At 28.4% G+C, this 19,410-nt stretch overlaps 4 protein-coding genes across 5 annotated transcripts; all 4 read left to right on the top strand.

The window, feature by feature from the left end:
• Positions 1-3,768: 3,768 nt before the first annotated feature.
• LOC114396074 lies at positions 3,769-4,508 on the top strand. Its single transcript, XM_028357964.1, has one exon. The coding sequence runs from the start codon at positions 3,858-3,860 to the stop codon at positions 4,419-4,421; it is 564 nt and encodes a 187-aa protein (XP_028213765.1). The 5' UTR covers positions 3,769-3,857; the 3' UTR covers positions 4,422-4,508.
• Positions 4,509-9,029: 4,521 nt separating this feature from the next.
• Positions 9,030-9,901, top strand: LOC114394997 (thioredoxin H2-like). Its single transcript, XM_028356680.1, has 3 exons — positions 9,030-9,227; positions 9,303-9,425; positions 9,530-9,901. Exons 1-3 carry the CDS (start codon positions 9,081-9,083, stop codon positions 9,659-9,661), a joined length of 402 nt encoding a protein of 133 aa, XP_028212481.1. The 5' UTR covers positions 9,030-9,080; the 3' UTR covers positions 9,662-9,901.
• A 1,597-nt stretch (positions 9,902-11,498) lies between these two features.
• LOC114395691 (thioredoxin H-type-like) lies at positions 11,499-12,875 on the top strand. Of its 2 annotated transcripts, none has more exons than XM_028357522.1 (3): positions 11,499-11,984; positions 12,088-12,225; positions 12,503-12,875. In XM_028357522.1, exons 1-3 carry the CDS (start codon positions 11,871-11,873, stop codon positions 12,635-12,637), a joined length of 387 nt encoding a protein of 128 aa, XP_028213323.1. In that variant the 5' UTR covers positions 11,499-11,870; the 3' UTR covers positions 12,638-12,875. The 2 variants fall into 2 exon arrangements, with proteins under 2 accessions (XP_028213323.1, XP_028213325.1); XM_028357524.1 differs by having other exon boundaries at positions 11,511-11,984; positions 12,103-12,225.
• A 2,733-nt stretch (positions 12,876-15,608) lies between these two features.
• Positions 15,609-16,781, top strand: LOC114395583 (thioredoxin H-type-like). Its single transcript, XM_028357406.1, has 3 exons — positions 15,609-15,887; positions 16,016-16,138; positions 16,420-16,781. Exons 1-3 carry the CDS (start codon positions 15,699-15,701, stop codon positions 16,552-16,554), a joined length of 447 nt encoding a protein of 148 aa, XP_028213207.1. The 5' UTR covers positions 15,609-15,698; the 3' UTR covers positions 16,555-16,781.
• Positions 16,782-19,410: the final 2,629 nt, after the last annotated feature.

Raw genomic sequence — 19,410 nt, 5'->3', positions numbered from 1 at the left:
TGTTATATATAGTGATATTATTTGTTTATAACGTAATGTATCTATTAGCTCAGTTGATTTGAGTGTTCTATTGTGACACAAATTCGATCCCTTCTTTAATCATAAGGGTATTTTCAACATTTTGGAAAATTGATGAATGCTCCAAGCAATTCCCTATTTTATAGAATAAAAATCACAATTTTAGTTTTTGATAGAGTATAGTATTATATATTAGTTTCTAAGTAAAAAAAAATCAGTTTCTTAACTCCATATATGCACCACCATTTTACTATCTTTTTTCTCTCTCTTTTCTTATCTGTGTATACTAAAGAGGAAAAAAAATTAAATAAATTTCTGAAAGTAAAATCTACCAATCATATTAATTCAAATTTTAAAAAAACTGTATCACTTAAGTAATAATATTAATATATTTTTAATGACTAAAATGATAATAAATTATTATGTTAAAAAAATTGGATAAAACTAAATGATTCTTTTTAAATTTTCTTAATTTTAAAGATTTATTTGACATTATTATATTATTTTAGGACCAAAATAGTGATTTATTCTTTCTTATAACTGTACTTACTATTTTTTCTTTTTCTTCATACAACACAATGAAAAACTGAAAGTGGAAAAGGGAAAAGGATGGGACAAAATAGATCGGAGAAAAGAAATGGAAATATTCCACTAGGGTTAATAAAATAATATAAGGACAAAACAAGTTGGAAACTTAAGTATCCCATACACGAAAGCAAACAGAGAAAAATGTTAAAATAAAAAAAGGCATGTGGGAACAAGTATAAACAACGGAATACGATACCCGACAAAAATAGTAGCACACAGAGGAATAAATAATAAATTAAAAATAGAAAACAAAACAGATTTTGTATGTAATGTTTTGATCTATATATACTTCTAGTTCCAGTCACTTAGACTTCACCAAGAGTAGTATTTAGATTTTCGTGGACACATTTATTCCTTACAATACCATAAGTTAGTGTTTTATTTTGTGTATTGTAAAAGACAAATATTTATCTTTATATATTGAAATTTATAATAGATAAATATTTTTAATTATATAAATTATATTTTAAAGTTATACTGAAAAATTATATTATATTATAGCATAAGATTATTTTTAAAATGTAATGGATAAACGATTGAAAAAGGTTAATTATAAATCTATACATAAATGAAGAATACTTTGAAATAATTGAGAAAACTATAATTTTTTCTTTTGCTAGTTGTGAAGTAGTGCGTGTAAAGTACATTTTCCAAGGAGAGAAGCAAGAGAGCTTTGAAAACACATTGAGGGAATGAGAAGAGTGGGGGCCTTACGTTTCGATACAATAAAAAAAGTAGCTTTTACACAATGAATTGCAAAGGTAGAAGAGAAAAAAAAATTGTTAGAAAATTTGGGAGTAATTTGATAATAATGTTCTTTAGAGGAAAGAAAAGAAGAAGTTGTTAACAAATAATCATAAATTTTAAATTTTCAAATACATAATAAGAACTTATTGTTTAGGAAAAGAAAAATGTCTTATTGTTTATTAAAAAAAACACAAGCTTTCAAAATTTTAAATCTATTCACACGTTTATTCGCATATCTATCATGACAGTTACGTCGTCAAATATATGAGCGAAAATTGATAAAGATTTAGATTTATGGAAAGAAAAAAAAAAGATATGACTGATCCACATATTAGTCATTTATTGTTATTTTGATATTTGATATGACGAGTTTTTTTAACGGAAGTAAATATGATCATTAATAAGTTTCATGTTTCATGTTTCGTTGAGTTCAATAAGGCTTTTTGAACTTTTAGTAGCAACTTCATCCATCTTTTATTCACTTGAGCCTCTTGACCACTCTTTAATACAGTCCAGGTTATATGGGCTGGAATTTGAGGGTTATTATTGAACTAATTTACAGATTAATTACTTATTTTTAAATATGCATTTTTGTTTGAGTTTAATATATATCTATGCATAATTACTTTAAAAATTAATAAATTTGGCATATATAATAGGTTATTAGTGGATATCTGTGTAAAAAAATTTAGACTATCCACAATCAATTTTCTCTTTTTTCTTGTTTTAAATATAAATTATCACTTAATGTGTAATATTATATTTTTTATAAGAAGAAACTACTATTTCAGTCCCTGAAATGTCACAATAATCCTTGAAATGAAAAAAATTGTCAAATAAACCCCTAAAATAAAAATTACTTTCATTTTAGTTTCTTATATATATGTACAACTTTCTATAATTATACTTATTTCATTTTATAACTTACTTTAGTCTTTTAATTTTTTTTAGTTTCAATTATCCAACCTTTATGCGTGATGTTGTTGACATGCACTAAAATTTTGCAATTTCCTGAACAACTTTGATTTCAAAGTTCGATTTAGAAAAGGGAATGATTTCTTCTAGATTATATAGCAACTACGTAAATATGATTAAATAGGTATAAATTTTGAATATTGTCAAGAGAATAATCGTAAAAAAAAAGAAAAAAAGTAAATGAGAATAAAATAAATTTGAAATGATTAAAACTGAATCATAAGAAAAGAGAATAAACTAAGTATGTGGTAACATAAAAAACAAAAAAAAATTGAAAATAAGAAGCTAAGGGCTACATAAAAATAACAAAGGATGGATTTTTTTGAAATTAAAGAAAGAAAAAGATATGAAGAAGAGATAAAATAAAAAATAAAGTGAGAATATAAATGACAAGATGACAAGAATCATAAATAAGGCAAATAATTATTGTGCTGAAATATACATGGGAACTGAAAGGTGGTTGAAAGTTGAAACAATGTAATCAAGAACCTATTTTCAAATCCGTGTAATCTATTAACGAACGACAAAATCAAGAACCATAACTAAATGATTAAAATGGTGAAAATAATTATAAAGAGAATTTAATGTCGATAAGTTAATGGATACTTATTTTAAAAGCCATTACTTAAATTATTTTAAAATAATTATTTTAAAAATAAATAAACTTATCCCAAGACGCCACAATTTAAGTAGCATCATGGATTGGAGTTTGACCCCCAAAAGACTCCAAACCGGGCCACCAAACAAATAGCATAGGGTGGTTAAAAAGATGCCTAAGGAAAATTGTGACTTATATCTATTGTAATAAGTTACAGCTTTTCATAATGAGTTGTAATGAGATGACTTTTGTAAAGATATTTTATACGTATAATTATTATTATTTTATTTATAAAAATTAAATATAGTATCATATGTTTATAAAAATTAATGCATCTTACTCAGCTAAAGAAACTAGACTTCTTGATATTTAAATGATGAATTCACGATAAATAAAACTTTTAATAATAAAAAATGTGAAGAATCAATTTGATATAAAGCGTGTAACTAATTGAAACTTTTTCTTGGAAAAAACCATTACAATTACATCATAGTGTTTACGAAAGAGAACTTTTATTGCATAGGCAATGCAAAGAGATAATGGATTCGAAAAGGCAACGAAAATACTTCAAGTTGTTGACCAAGAAAAAATCAAAACAAAAACAATTAATGGATACTTCTTGTCGAATTCCCTCTTCTTTACGTGTTTGTTCACACGGTTAAATTCGCACAAGAATTTCGAATAAAAGGCCCCCAAAATTCCTAAACAACGGTTTCTCAGATGCTTCCCACAAGACAAAAAAAAACTGTACCATGCTCAATTTCTAGGTCGAATCAGGTACCAATTGGAAAATTATTGCAGAAATTATTCCTCATGATCAACCAATATATAAGGACATAAGTACCCAATCTTTAATTCAAATACAACACCACCCTTCTACCAACACTTTTCTTCAACCAAATTAATCCAGAATTGCATTAATTCCCAGTCAATGACCAGCAATATTGGATCCAAGTCATTTCCTCTACCACTTGAAAGTACCAATTTGAATGATAATCACAAAAAATTCTTCAGTGTGCTACCCTACTTTGGTGTCATCAACATGATAATCACTAGTGGCACCACAATCTACCGTGCTTACAACAACGGTGACATTCAAATGATAGCATTCGTCACTTTTATGTTCTTTGGCACCTTCCTCTTGGACTATTGGATCCGCTTGTACAACAAGATGCCTCCACATGATCAATCCTATGAGAAGCTAAAGCTGAAAATTCGGATATGGGTGTTGGTCAGTTCCATAATGTTTGGATTTGCCTGCGAATTCTCAACGTTTATGGGCTTCTATGGGTCTATAACCTTTTTTGGGGTAGTGATTAGTGGCAACACTTTCCTCTTCTATGTGTATTTCATTTGGGAGGGTGATATGAGTGGGAAAACATGCTCTATTACGAGTGCAGGGAAAAGCAAAGAGACTCTCGGTAGTTCGTACAATGGTGAGAATGGAGATGAGAATGAATATATGGCCCTGACAAAGGGTGTGGACAATGTGTAAAATTAGGGTGCATGGCTTTGAAATTCTTAGTCCTCTAGGTAAATCGAAAAAATTATACCTACATAATCATTTATTTGAATTTTGTTATTGTACATGTATTTTCTGTTATAAAATCATTAATAATTAGTTTAAAATTAAGATTTTAAAAAATCATTTTTAATATAAATCAAAGTAAGATTATTTAATATACTTGTGACCTAGTGGATTTCAAATAAGATTCTAATTAATGATTTTAAATTTGATAAACTTCTTTGAGTGTATGCAATAGTAAGTTAGTAACAAGTTAATATCATTTTATAAGTTATACGTGCATTAGAAAAGTGTTAAAAATCATCATACAATATTCTAATTTATTAATAATAATGGTTTATATGCACATAATTTTTTGATTTAGAGGAAACATAATATTCATTATTTTGTATAGTTAAGTTGATTAGTCTATATAAACTGACATATGTTGTGTAACTATGACACATAATTTTAACTAGTCAATTATTCTTCTATTTGTCCTATTTTAACATGGTATCATGGAGTGATTTGGTGAATGGTGCTTGCTCTGTGGACCCACAGTCCCCATAGATAAATGTTTAGCAACCATGTACAACTCCGATTCAGCTTTCTACTCATCGTCCTCCTTTTGACAACATGTTTTTGCAAGTCCAACAACTTTTCTAACTATCATCACAACTATGGTGACCTAATTTCCGACCCAATAACTACATCACCAAGTGTGTTGTTCGTCATTCTAGAAATTGAATCCTCAATGATAGGAGCTACATGCGCTCTCATGCACGTGTTTTACATGCAAACAACATCTCCTATTAGCGCTTTGTTAGTGCATGGTGGTATGTATGACCATCTTTTCGGCCATCGCTTCTGGTGCATGACAGGCTCATCCAACTGAAGCGCACAAAGCCCAATCAATTTTGAGCCATTCCAAGACTTTCTTTTTCCTGACCTTATTTTGGTCTGTGTTTTTTGGTCACTTTTTTCCTATTACGAGTGAAGGGAAAATCAAAGAGACTCTTCATAGTTTAAAAAACGGTGGGAATGGAGATGAGAAGGAATATATGGAACTAACAAAGGGTGTAGACAAGTTGTAAAATATACTTTTAGATTGAAATTGACATGACAACTTTGGTGACAACTATATATTATCTTTGTTTGATACTCAGTTGGATCCTTATTATAAAGTCAAATTAACTAATTCATCAATATTAAGAGATTTAATTAATTTAGTTGAGAGTTAAATTTATCTTAAATTAATATTTTTTTTAAATTATCCTTATGAATAAAATTAACAAACATTAACGTGTTATGTTTTTTCTACTGTCATATTATTTTAGAATTGATTTTAATGAATGATATTTTTGTGAAAAAATAGTAAAGATAGGAAACATTTTAAATTGAATCTTATAAAAATTAAAGGATTAAGACACACTTTTAATTTAGACCTTATAATAAGGACTTGAGGAAGTATTTTTTTATTAGTGAAATTTATATTATCATCAAGAAAGAGGATAAAGGATACAAGGGCCGGTACCCAACCCTTACAGGGACTTAAATTAAAGAGAACCTTACAAACATATAAAATATATCCTCTTACCTAGTTCAAAGCTATATTGGAAAAAAAATGGTGCTTGATAAATTTTATATAAAAAAAATCAGTTTAGAAACACAAGGTGTTGTCCCTTACAGGTAGAGTTTGTCTCCTAAATTTGGTGTTAACATCCTTTCCTTTGTTTTATCTCTTTTTCTTTTTTTTTTTAAATTGCCTAAACTTGTGGGGAAGAGTATTACCAACATCCAAAGAAACTTTTTTAGGAGGTGTGAGGAGGGTAAAAGGAAAGTGTCTTGGGTAAAATAGAATAAGATTTACGAGCCGAAAAGTTGTGGTGGGTTTAGAGTTAAAATTAATATTTTCATTTTTAATGATGCTCTTCTTACTAAATGCAGGTGGAATCTTTTCATGACAAAGGTTACTTGTGGAGTTAGGAATTGAGATCTAAATATGGAGGTTGGAGGGATCTTGTAGGGGAGGAGGAAAAAAAGTTTCTTCCATTTAATGGAGAGATTTGAGCAAAACTTGTGGGGGTCTAAGTGAAACTAAATGGTTTAAGGGCTTGATTGAATGGAAAGTGGTAGAGGCAAAAAAAAAAAAAAAAACAACAACAAGATTTTGGGTAGATAATTAGATTGAGGGGCAATCTTTGATAAAAAAAAATATATCATAGATTATTTCTTAATTCTCAACAAAGAGAGGAAGTTATAAGGAAAGTGGGAGGGGAATGTGTGGAGATAAAACTTCATATGGTGTAGAGAATTATTTCAATGGAAAAGTAGATTGGTGAACAGTCTAAACCAGATGATGATAGGTGGATATGGTTGGAAAAGCAATTGGGTTCTTACTCGGTAAGAACATAATATAGAGCATTGCATGATTTAGGGTATGTTTGGTTTAAGGGGATGAATTTTGAAATGTAATTAAATTGAGGTGTTTTAGGAATGAAAGTGGTGAGATAGGTGTTTGTTAAGAGTGAATGTGGGTTGCAAGTTTTCAAAAAATTGTGGATCCCATGGAATAAAATTTTCACCCACAATGAGATAAAAATGAGTGAATTGTGTTGGTTAGAGAGAAATAGAAGCTTAGTTTCAAAATTATCTTCAACTGACCACATAATTGATTATCATATTAACATAATTCGTTATAATTTCACTTAGGCATTCAAATTGGATATATTTGATATGAGGTTTATAACACAATCAATGATAATTACATCATAGTTGATTATATGATAATATGAAGTTACATAATTGATTATGTAATTATCATAATCTACTAACAACATTGAAGGAAAAAATTGTTGCCTACCATTGTGAGACATATATGGACAATGGAGTAAAATAAATATTTGTTCCATCTTTATTTTTTAACCTTTTTATTATTTACCTACAACTTTACTTCAAATCTTACATCTCTTTTATATTTTATTTCATCTCAATCAAACAACTTCACTTCCCTTTCTCTTCTCTTAAATCTCTTTTCATTCCTCACACTTTCATCTCATTTTATTTTTCTTTATCATACACTATCTTATAATAATCAAATACAAAGTGAATCCAAAATGGTTGTCATTTATAACCCACTTTATTATGTTTATTTTAATTATATTTTTAGGAAAGAAAAAAAGCTTTCACAAAAGTAAGTCCAAAATGGTTATCACTTCCAACTTAAGGTTTTTGTAATAATGAAAGGAATTGATGATTAACATGGTTGTCTTCCAAAGACTCCAACCTAGTGTTCCTTTCATGACCTTATCGTCCCCCTCTCCCTTTCTATTTACCTACTCCTCCGTCCTTATGTTGGGATCAAGTAATGCCACTCCTACTTGCTACTCATCCGTCATCTACAACACAATTCCTGTGGGTAAAGCTTCCATTCCTTGTTTCTGCAAAGATGCTCACAATATCAGACAAATGGTGATCTCCGTCACCATTGACTGGGTCTATTTGCTCTATGCTATCTTATTATCATTAATTTATGGTGAGTTTGTCTAAATTTATTTCTTGAAAAAATATTTATTTTATTTTTTATTTTTACTTATTTTTTATAAACAAATGTTATATGCTTATCAAAAAATACTTTTTATTTTAAATTCTTTTTTTAAAATTAATTTTTTTAAGTTTAAGGAAATAACCCCTTAATCAAATTTGTCCTTTCTACTTTAACTTTTCTTAAGGAAAAGAAAACTCTCGTGACTTTACATACTTCTTACTTTTTTTTTCCCGTTGAAGTCAAACAAGAAATGAAATAGCCATTTTACGGGAAAAAGTGATTGCAATACCCTTAAATTGAATATTAGAATTCTTTCCTTTTTAAGTTTGAAGACACTATTACATTTTTTTTACATTTATTGTTTTTTATATATTTATAAAATTATCTGAAAAATATATTTAATTAAATATTTATAATGACTTATAAAGGAAATATTTTAAATTTATTATTTTTTGTTTAATATATATTTTAACATTTATTCAATACTTTCTTAAAGAAAAAATAAGACTAAAAATAAAAGACTAAAATAAGACTAAAATAAAAAGACTAATCTAATTCAAACTAATTGGATGATGAATTATATTTATTTAATCATTGTTTCTATTTTTTGATCTTTTTAAATTTAATTTTCTAATTCTCTCAAATTACATTTTTTATTTTATTTTCTAAATTAAATTTCAATAATTTTTTTAACAGATTGTCAATAACAAAAATAACATTTTTATCACAATTTAAATCATTCATTATATTTTTAAAATTCAATCTACATGTTTATGTTATTTATTTATTACAAATTTGAATTATAATATAATTTATATATTTAAAAATATTTATTTATTATAAATCTAAATTATATAAAAGCATAAAACTTATTTATACAAATTCACCTAACAAAAATGTCGGGAAAAAATCCACCAAACAAAATTTAATTTAATTTAAAATAAATAATTTCTTTTTTAAAAGGAAAATAAATAAATAATCTCTAATTAATTATGAGTGGAAAAATCTTCATAATAAAAGGTGGATATAAATGGAATCTAGTACTATCTTCCCAATCTATATAACTGTTGAGAAAGGAATACCAAGATTACCACCACAAAGCAATGGGCGGTATACTTTCTGGGCTTCTTGGCAGCGACGCGGCGGCGGCGGCGTCTTCGCCGGAGAGTTCTAATTCTAGAGTCTCCTCCTTCCACTCGTCGCCGCGCTGGCAGCTCTACTTCAACGAGATCAAAGATACCGATAAGCTCGTAAATCCCTAGATCTCGATTTTCCCCCAATTTTTTCTCTATGCGCTGGATCTGAATATTTTCCTTGAAAATTAGGTTGTGATAGATTTCTCGGCGTCGTGGTGCGGTCCTTGCAAATTCATAGAGCCAGCGATTCACGCCATGGCCGACAAGTTCAACGACGTTGACTTCGTCAAGATCGACGTCGACGAATTACCTGTGATTTTCGCTTCCTAATTCTTCTTAATTGACTCCAATTTTTGTTTCCGCGAATAATTCTGAACTTTTTTTATTCTGTTTTGGATTATTTTTTTTGGGAATAGGATGTGGCGCAGGAGTTTCAGGTGCAGGCGATGCCGACTTTCGTGTTGTGGAAGAAAGGGAAGGAAGTCGACAAGGTTGTGGGCGCAAAGAAGGACGAGCTCGAGAAGAAGATTGAGAAACATCGATCGTGATCTTAGCTCTGTAATCCTATTCATTCAGCTATTTATCTTTCTTTCCAAGGTGAAAAGAATATTAAAACAGAGTTTAAATTTGTTATATTTGGCTGTAGTGTTATGATGATGATGATGATGGATGGGGTTGTAAAATTTTAAACTGGTTGGGTTGTTTCTTCAGGAAGATGGTGTCTGTTTCATATTTTAGCAAAATTGTTATATAGAAATTGAAAATACTGTCTCACTCTGTGTTTGTGTTGTGGGTGTTTTGTGTTTTTGTTTAATTACTTCTTTCTTCAATGTGTGATATGGTGGTAGCTCCAAAGAATGCAAATGGCTGGTTAATGTTTTGGCATTGCAACTTCCTTGTGACCTGAATAGGCCATCTTTGAAAATGACTAAACTTTCTTACCACTATTATCCCAAAATATTTGATTTTTTTTAGTTAAACAAACAGGCCTTAGACCGATATCTTTTTGGAGGATTATATAGGAACTTGAATTTAATTGGAATACATAAATAGCATAAAAAAGTTATACTTTTGGTTTAATTATGGGTTGTCATGAATAAATAATATAATTATTGGCTTTTATAATAATCATTTAAAAGTTATATTTATGCAATGTTTGGACTCAGTAAAAGGATGAAATGGAGACTGAAATATGATGAAATTTAGTGGAATCTTTTCTATCCCATTCTATTGTATATATCTTTAGCTTACTTTTCCTCCAATTTGGGAGGAATCAGATGCATCAACAATTTTGTTCCATCTCATCGTAGCTTTTATTTTGTTTTGTTTTATTTTGCTCTTTCTCGTCTCCTCGTTCTGCTCTCTTGATTCGTTTATTCGTTTATAGTCACCACAAGTTTAGCGGAAAATCAGAAAAGAGATCCATGCTTTTACAGTATACTTCAATTCAAAATTTCATGTCGTTTCACTTTCATTAATCTTCTTTCCACTAGTTAACAACTACTAAAGAATATGAGGATAAGATGAGGGAACGAAAATCAGAAAAATCCCGGTGGAAGTATCAAAAGGGAGCAATTTTTTTTTTTTTTATCTAATTTATCAAATAGGCTAAATTTTGAATTAATAACTTTTAGTAACGAGGTTGTAAAAAAATGGATGACTTTGATATTTTTTTTAATTGAAGTAATAAAAAGTGAATAACTTGTATGATAAAAGTGTTTATTTATTTGGTAAACAAATTTTTTTTATTAGTGTTTGACAATTTCTATGCATTAGTGTTTTTTAAAACATTAATTTTTAATTTTTTATGTTTATTCTTTTTTTGACTTTGAACATTTATTAGATTTTTTTAATTTTTTTTCTTTGAGGTAAAGTTTTATTATTTTTACTTTTTTTTACATATGATATATAGGATGTTCTCCTTCTTACCTTTTTATTATAAATGATATTGATATTGATATATAGTGATATATAATATGCTTATGTAGTTTTTTTTTTGAATTTTACAAATAAAAAACCACAAGTGTTTAAAACTAACTTAATACTAAAATTATAAATACTAAAAATATATTTTTGTCAAGAAAATCAAACTAAAATTTATATAAAAATATTACTTAAATATGTTCATTTATGAATTATACATATTTTTTAGTTCAACAAGTTATTTTATCAAATATTTATAATTTAATGAAATAATTTTTCAACTTTCAATTAACTTTTGGCCTTAATTTTTAACTTCTAACTAATTTTTCAAATTTTAACCAACTTTTCAGTTAACTAAGCAATCAATAATTAGTTGAATTATTTGCTGTATGTTTCTGATACAGAAAACAATTTTTTTTTTTTTTTATATAATACAGAAAACAATCTTGTCCTGACAGATACAGCAATTTGTATGACAAAGATGGAATGAGGGAGCCAGTGGGCTAGTACCCCACAATATGAGGTAGCAGTTCATTTCTTACCTCCTTGTTAAATGCGGATAATCAACGATAATCAACACAAATGATATTCACATGTGTGTTTGTGGTCCAAGTTGAAATTCTAATGAGTTATTTTAAATATGAAATAAATCATGTTAAAAAGTAAAATATTTATCTTATATGCACGAGAATTTCTCACAAAACTTAGTCACTGTTTTGGATAAAAAAAAGAAGTTGATAATTGAATTGAATAATGAAATGAAGAATCTTCCCAATCTATATAAGAAATAATGGCGTAGTGATTAAGCAAATTAAGAGCATAGTAAGCAAAGGAATGGGCGTTCTTTTTTCTAGCACCCTGGAGGAGGAGAGTCCTGACGTGAAAGCGTTCCACTCCGCGGAGCGCTGGGAGAGCTACTTGGAAAAGATCAAAGAGTCCCCTAAGCTAGTACGTACATCTCAACTTTATTTAATTAATTGCGTTTCTATATATGTACGTACGTGCATGTTTCTTCATCTCAATCTCAACATTTTCTTTTGAACTGCAACATATAAATAAAAATCAGGTTGTGATATATTTCACGGCGTCCTGGTGTGGCCCTTGCAAATTCATCACTCCAGTGTTTAACCACATGGCCGCAGAGTTTGCAAACGCTGACTTCGTCAAGATCGACGTGGACGAATTATCTGTGATTTTCTCTTCCATATTCTCTCTTTTCTTTATTCAATCCAATTACTTTTGTTAGTTTCCCTTGGCTCAGTTCGATAGAGTGGAAAGAAGATTAATGAAAGTTAAATGAGATGAAATTTTGAATTAAAATATACTGTAAAAGCATCGATCTCAGATTATTTTACTTCATTTCTCTCTTCTTCTTTTTTTTGCCTTCTTTTTCTGCAAACGAAGAGGCCTTAATGATTGATCAATTTTTCTTAAAATATTTTTGTGTTATGGTTTTATCTTTAAAGGGTGTGGCGAAGGAGTTTAAGGTGGAGGCGATGCCGACGTTCGTGTTGTGGAAGGAAGGAAAGGAAGTTGAGAGGGTTGTGGGAGCCAATAAGGACGAGCTCCAGAACAAGATTAAGAAACATTATCAATTGTGAAAACATGGAATCAATCAACACATATGCTAGTAATCTTTTAGCTATTCAAACCAACCTATGTATGTATGTGTGTATGTATCTTTCGTTTCAAGGGAAAATAAAAATAAAAACCAGAGTTTATGCCTATAAGGCTTGTGTTGATGATGATGTTATAAAATTTAAACTCATTGGCTGTATGTATGTTTCTTCCCCAAGATGATGTCTGTTTCAATTATATATAGTATATTGTATTTGAAAATTCTGTCCCACTCTTCTATTCTGTGCGTGTTTTGCTTTTCTATTTAATGGGCTTGGTTCTCCAATTTTGTTGGATATGTAATTTTAGTTGTTTTATTTTAAAATTTAAATATTTAGTTATGTTATTTTAAAAAATATATAATTTTAGTTATTTTATTTTAAATTTTAGCTCTGTAATCCTATTTATTCAGCTATTTATCTTTCTCTCCAAGGTGAAAAGAATATTAAAACAGTGTTTAAATTTGTTACATTTGGCTATAGTGTTATGATGATGATGATGATGGATGGGGTTGTAAAATTTTAAACTGGTTGGGTTGTTTCTTCAGGAAGATGGTGTCTGTTTCATATTTTAGCAAAATTGTTATATAGAAATTGAAAATACTGTCTCACTCTGTGTTTGTGTTGTGGGTGTATTGTGTTTTTGTTTAATTACTTCTTTCTTCAATGTGTGATATGGTGGTAGCTCCAAAGAATGCAAATGGCTGGTTAATGTTTTGGCATTGCAACTTCCTTGTGACCTGAATAGGCCATCTTTGAAAATAACTAAATTTTCTTACCACTATTATCCCAAAATATTTGAATTTTTTTAGTTAAACAAACAAACAGGCCTAAGAACGATATCTTTCTGGAGGATTATATAGGGACTTGAATTTAACTGGAATACATAAATAGCATAAAAAAGTTATACTTTTGGTTTAATTATGAGTTGTCATGAATAAATAATATAATTATTGGCTTTTATAATAATCATTTAAAAGTTATATCTATGCGATGTTTGGACTGGTCAGTAAAAGGATGAAATATGATGAAATTTATTGGAATCTTTTCTATCCCATTCTATTGTATATATCTTTAATTTACTTTTCCTCCAATTTGGGAGGAGAATCAGATGCATCAATAATTTTGTTCCATCTCATCATAGCTTTTATTTTGTTTTGTTTTATTTTACTCCTCATCTCCTCGTTCTGCTCTTTTGAATTTGGCAATCCGTTTGCAGCTTACGAATTGGTAATAAATGCGCTCATAACGATTTCTTCTTCGAGCTATGAATTTAAATAGATTTTTTTTTTTACTTTTATGAGTGAAGGAACATAAAGAATAACATGAAAGTCTAAAGCCTAACAAAGTGGATGCTTAGAGCATCCGCTAAACAGATAGAACTAAGTTCAGGTGAGCAAGGATCCCAAACTTGGCAAGAATCATTAGAATTAAGAAAAAGCTCCCTTCTTTAGCTAACCAATTTAAATAGAATGTATTAATAGTTTAAATATTTTTAACACTATTATACGATAATATTATTGATTTTTGAGATAATTAATTTAAAATCATATTTAGATTGGTTTTAATTAGCTAATAGTGTAGTTTGGTAATTTATCTCAAGAGGAAGTGGCAGATCTATGAAATATACACCATTCTAAAGTATTGCATAGTGTATACAAGTTACAACAGTGCGTCCGAAAATTCTATTTCTCAGCCTGAAATCACCATGTTTCTTAAACTAATTTTCTATCAGGAAAATAAACTTGCAATCACAATTCTCATTATTTTCTTGAATTCAATATGGATTAACTTGTATGATAAAAGAGTTTATTTGTTTGGTAACCAAACTTTTTTAATAGTGTTTGACAATTTTTATGCCCTAGTGTTTTTTAAAACATTAATTTTTAATTTTTTATGTTAATTTTTTTTTTGGCTTTGAAACATTTATTAGATTTTCTTTTTAATCTTTTTCTTTTGAGGTAAAATTTTATTATTTTACTCTTTTTACATATGATATATAGGATGTTCTCCTTTTTACCTTTTTATTATATATGATATTGACAGTGATATATAATATATTTATGTAGTTTTTTTAATATTTTATAAATAAAAACCACAAGTGTTTAAATTTAACTTAATACTAAAATTATAAATACTAGAAAATGTATTTTTATCAAGAAAATAAAATTAAAATTTGTATAAAATATTACATAAATATATTTATTTATGGAATTTTACATATTTTTCTACTTCAACAAATTGTTTTATCAAATATTTATAATTCAATAAGATAATTAATTTTTTAGTTTTTAACTAATTTTCAGCCTTAGTTTTTTAACTTCTAATTAACTTTTTAAATTTCAATTAACTTTTTAGTTAATTTTATCATACATAACCTAACTAAACAATCAATAATTAGTTGAACTATTTGCTGTATGTTTCTGATACAGAAAACAATCTTGTCCTGAAAGATACTGCAATTTGTATGACAAAGATGGAATCCGGAGCCAGTGGGCTAGTACCCCACAATATGCCTGATGAAGATGAAGTTCGGACAGAACTTAGCCACTTATTTCTTAATAATATTATCGATCAATATATACAATCCTGGAAATTAATCTCTTTAATTAGAGAATTGGCTTTGGAATATTTACGTTTTGGTGTTGTCATTAGAGTGTTAAACGTAACATATATTTTAGAATAAAAAAGAAGATCGACTAAAACATTTAAGGATCAGGGAAGGGAGATAACAACAACTGTTACCTCCTTCTTAAATAATAAAAATTGATATAAATAATATTGACATGTGTGTTTGTGGTTCAAGTTTAAATTCTAATTAATGATTTAAATATAAAATAAATTATATTGAAAAATAAAATATCCATCCTATATGCACATGGTCTCTCACAAAACTTTGTCACACTGTTTTTGATAAAAGACAATTTATACCAATAGTATGGTGAGGAAAAAAAATGTTGATAATTGGATTGAATAATGAAATGAAGAATCTTCCCAATCTATATAAGAAATAATGGCGTAGTGATTAAGCAAGGGCAGCAAAGGAATGGGCTCCTTGTTTTCTTCCCCCAGCGCCACCGAGGCGGAGAATCCTGACGTGAAAGCGGGGAATCCTGACGTGAAAGCGGAGAATCATCCTGACGTGAAAGCGAGGAGTTCTGATCACGTGAAAGCGTTCGACTCCGCGGAGAGCTGGCAGAGCTACTGGAAAGAGATCAAAGACTCCCCTAAGCCAGTACGTACATCTCAACTTTATTTAATTAATTGCGTTTCTATATATATGTACATACGTGCATGCTTCTTCATCTCAATCTCAACATTTTCTTTTCTTTTCTTTTGAACTGCAACATAAATAAAAATCAGGTTGTGATTTTTTTCACGGCGTCCTGGTGTGGCCCTTGCAAATTCATCACTCCACTGTTTCACGAGATGGCCGCAAAGTATCCAAACGCTGACTACGTCAAAATCGACGTGGAAGAATTATCTGTGATTTTCTCTTCCATATTCTCTCTTTTCTTTATTCAATCCAATTACTTTTGTTAGTTTCCCTTGGCTCAGCTCGATAGAGTGGAAAGAAGATTAATGAAAGTTAAATGAGATGAAATTTTGAATTAAAATATACGGTAAAAGCATCGATCTCAGATTATTTTACTTCATTTCTCTCTTTTTTTTTTTTTTGCCTTCTTTTTCTGCAAACGAAGGGGCCTTAATGATTCTCAATTTTTTCTTAAAAAAAATATTTTTGTGTTATGGTTTTATCGTTAAAGGGTGTGGCGGAGGAGTATGAGGTGAGGGCGATGCCGACGTTCGTGGCTTGGAAGGAAGGAAAGGAAGTTGAGAGGTTTGTGGGAGCCAATAAGGTGGAGCTCGAGAAAAAGATTAAGCAACTTTCTCAATCGTGAAAGCATGTATGATAGTAATCTTTTAGCTATTCAAACCAACCTATGTATGTATGTGTGTATGAATCTTTGTTTGCAAAGGGAAAATAAAAATAAAAACCAGAGTATATGCCTATAAGGCTTGTGATGATGATGATGTTGTAAAATTTAAACTCATTGGCTGTATGTATGTTTCTTCTCCAAGATGATGTCTGTTTCAATTATATGTAGTATATTATATTTGAAAATTCTGTCCCACTCTTCTATTCTGTGTGTGTTTTGCTTTTCTATTTAATGGGCTTGGTTCTCCAATTTTGTTGGATATGTAATTTTGGTTGTTTTATTTTAAAATTAAAATATTTAATTATATTATTTTAAAAAATATATAATTTTATTTATTTTATTTTAAAATAGAAACATTAATTTAGTCTATATTTTTTTTTATCAAATTCTCAGTTGTCTATATTTTTTTATCTAATTAAATCTAAATTTAATATATTCATTTAACATATTATTAAAAAATAACTTAATTAATTAAAAAATAAGAAATAAAATGTAGACATAATTAAAAGATTAAATCAAAATTTTAGATTTTTCAAAATATAAGAATCAAAATAATTACGAATTTTAAAAAATATGATGATAAAATATTTATATTTAGAAATAGAAGATTAAAATTATATAAAAAAATTAAATATAAAGATTAAATTTCTTAATTTAAAATAGAGATTATAGTTACATATTGAATAAAATAGAGGATAAGCTTATTTAATTACTTATTATATGTGACCGTAATGATATGGTGATATGAGCAAATGGGTGGTTAAGGCTTCGGCCATTGCAGCACTCATGGGTCCAGGCTGTTGTATAATCAATTGTGAGAAAATAAGTTATCTTCTCTGTGACCAGAACAGACCATCTCTGAATATGACTATACTTCCTTGCCACTTGCCACTAATTTGTAGTTAATCTTTTAAGCCAAACAAATAAAGATTTTTTTCTTTTATTTTAAGGTATTATTTTTTGTTTCTTCTATGTTAACTGATTTGATTATTTGAAACTTTTTAATTAAACTAATAAATGTGCCCAAAGTTGGTTTGCTAGTAAAAACGACTTGGAAGACTATATTAGAACTTGAATTTAACTAAATTGTGTTAATAGTTTAAAGATTTTTTCATAGTCAACACCTTTAGCTTCATTTTTTTTTATTGAATTATACTTTTAATCACTTTAATTTAGGCTAAACGTAATTTGGTCCGCTTATTTTTTTTCAAACTAATTAACTCTTTTTTTAAATTACATAATTTCATTTTTCCATCTAAATACTATTTAAACAGTCAAATAGAGTTTGTCTTTTATCGAATTTCAAATGAAAAAGATAATTACATTTATGTTAAACATATTTTAAAATAAAATTAAGATACCACTGGGGTGCATCTAGTAACTATGACTTTGTATGCCTGTATTATTGACACCCTACCTACTAAGCATTCTTCAGCATAAAAAGTCGTGATCCCTTGTATTTAACAATAAGTTATGACCAAAAAAATCTTGATCAAACCAAAAGTTTATCTTTTTGGGTATAAAACCAGAAGGGTAATACAGTTATCGAAGGTTACAATGATCACAGACATGAACTAAGGACTTCAAAGAACATATAAGACCTGGTATTTTTAAAAGTGTATTTTTTTTAATAAAATAAACATTTTTCTTCTTTTTTTAATGTATGTCTAAATTATTTTTTAAAAAAATTGAGTTTCTGTGTTTTGTTAGAAGTAAATCCTATTCTTCTTAAAAAAATTCTACTATTTTAAGAATTACTTTTTGTTAAAAAAAATCTAAACAAATTGGCTCATAATCGGTTAGATTTCACCAAACCTTGCTCGATGTTAAACCGCGCTACAAAATCGACACCGAAGGAAATGATTTTGATTTTGATTTTAGTAAAGACAAATTAAAATTAATTCAATATTGTATCAATATATTTTCTAGTCTATTAGAAACAAGTTTATAATAAAACTTACTATAGAATTTTCTTAAGACATTTATTTTTTAGTATAATATTGATTTTTTTTACCTAAAGGAGCAAAGTCTACATGTAAGAATACCTTGAAGTCTTACCCAAAAATCATATGTTATAATTCAGGTTATTACTAAAACAATAATATTGAAGTTTGGGAATAACATTTTGAAGAATATTATAACTAAAAATGTTATTTATAAATAAATTCAAAAACATGTTTAGTTATATTTTAGTATTGCTAGAAATAATTTTAAAATTCAAAGTAATTGAAATAAAAAATATAACAATCCAAGTTATAATTAATTTATCGGATAAAAAAATTTAAAAAAAACTTCTCATATTTGCATGAGAATATAATTTTCCCATCGCTCGTTATAGGAATAAAAATAAAATATAGTATTAAACTATTACAACATACTCAGGCAACCAATACCATAAATAAATTTTTAAAACCCAAACATTCTCGTGAATTTCTAATCCGTGAATCACTCCAAAAACTACTTCTACAATCATGTCTAAAGACCATTTAACGTTCGAAACAATTTACAAGCATTTTCCCAAACACGCATGTTCAAATTTAAGCTAAAATACGGGCAAACCCGTATTTAGGGATCACAATTCACAAACACAGCAACACTGAGGGGTTAGGCGAAGGTGGCACGTAAGGCTTCATCAAGATTATAGTTATTCCTCAATTGATTATCTTTCTAATTACATTAGGTTGAAGTTGAGGGAAGTGAGAAATGTGTGAAGAGTCTTACAGGGATGAAGACACGTGTGGCTGAACGAAATATTTGTAAATAGATGTCACTTGAGAGCGGTACTTTTTTTTGCTGGTTTACCATTGAATAGCAATA

Source organism: Glycine soja, chromosome 18 (genome assembly GCF_004193775.1).
Source record: "Glycine soja cultivar W05 chromosome 18, ASM419377v2, whole genome shotgun sequence".
Taxonomy (NCBI): domain Eukaryota; kingdom Viridiplantae; phylum Streptophyta; class Magnoliopsida; order Fabales; family Fabaceae; genus Glycine; species Glycine soja.
The sequence above is the reverse complement of the archived record's forward strand: the minus strand, read 5'-3'. Positions and strand labels throughout refer to the sequence as shown.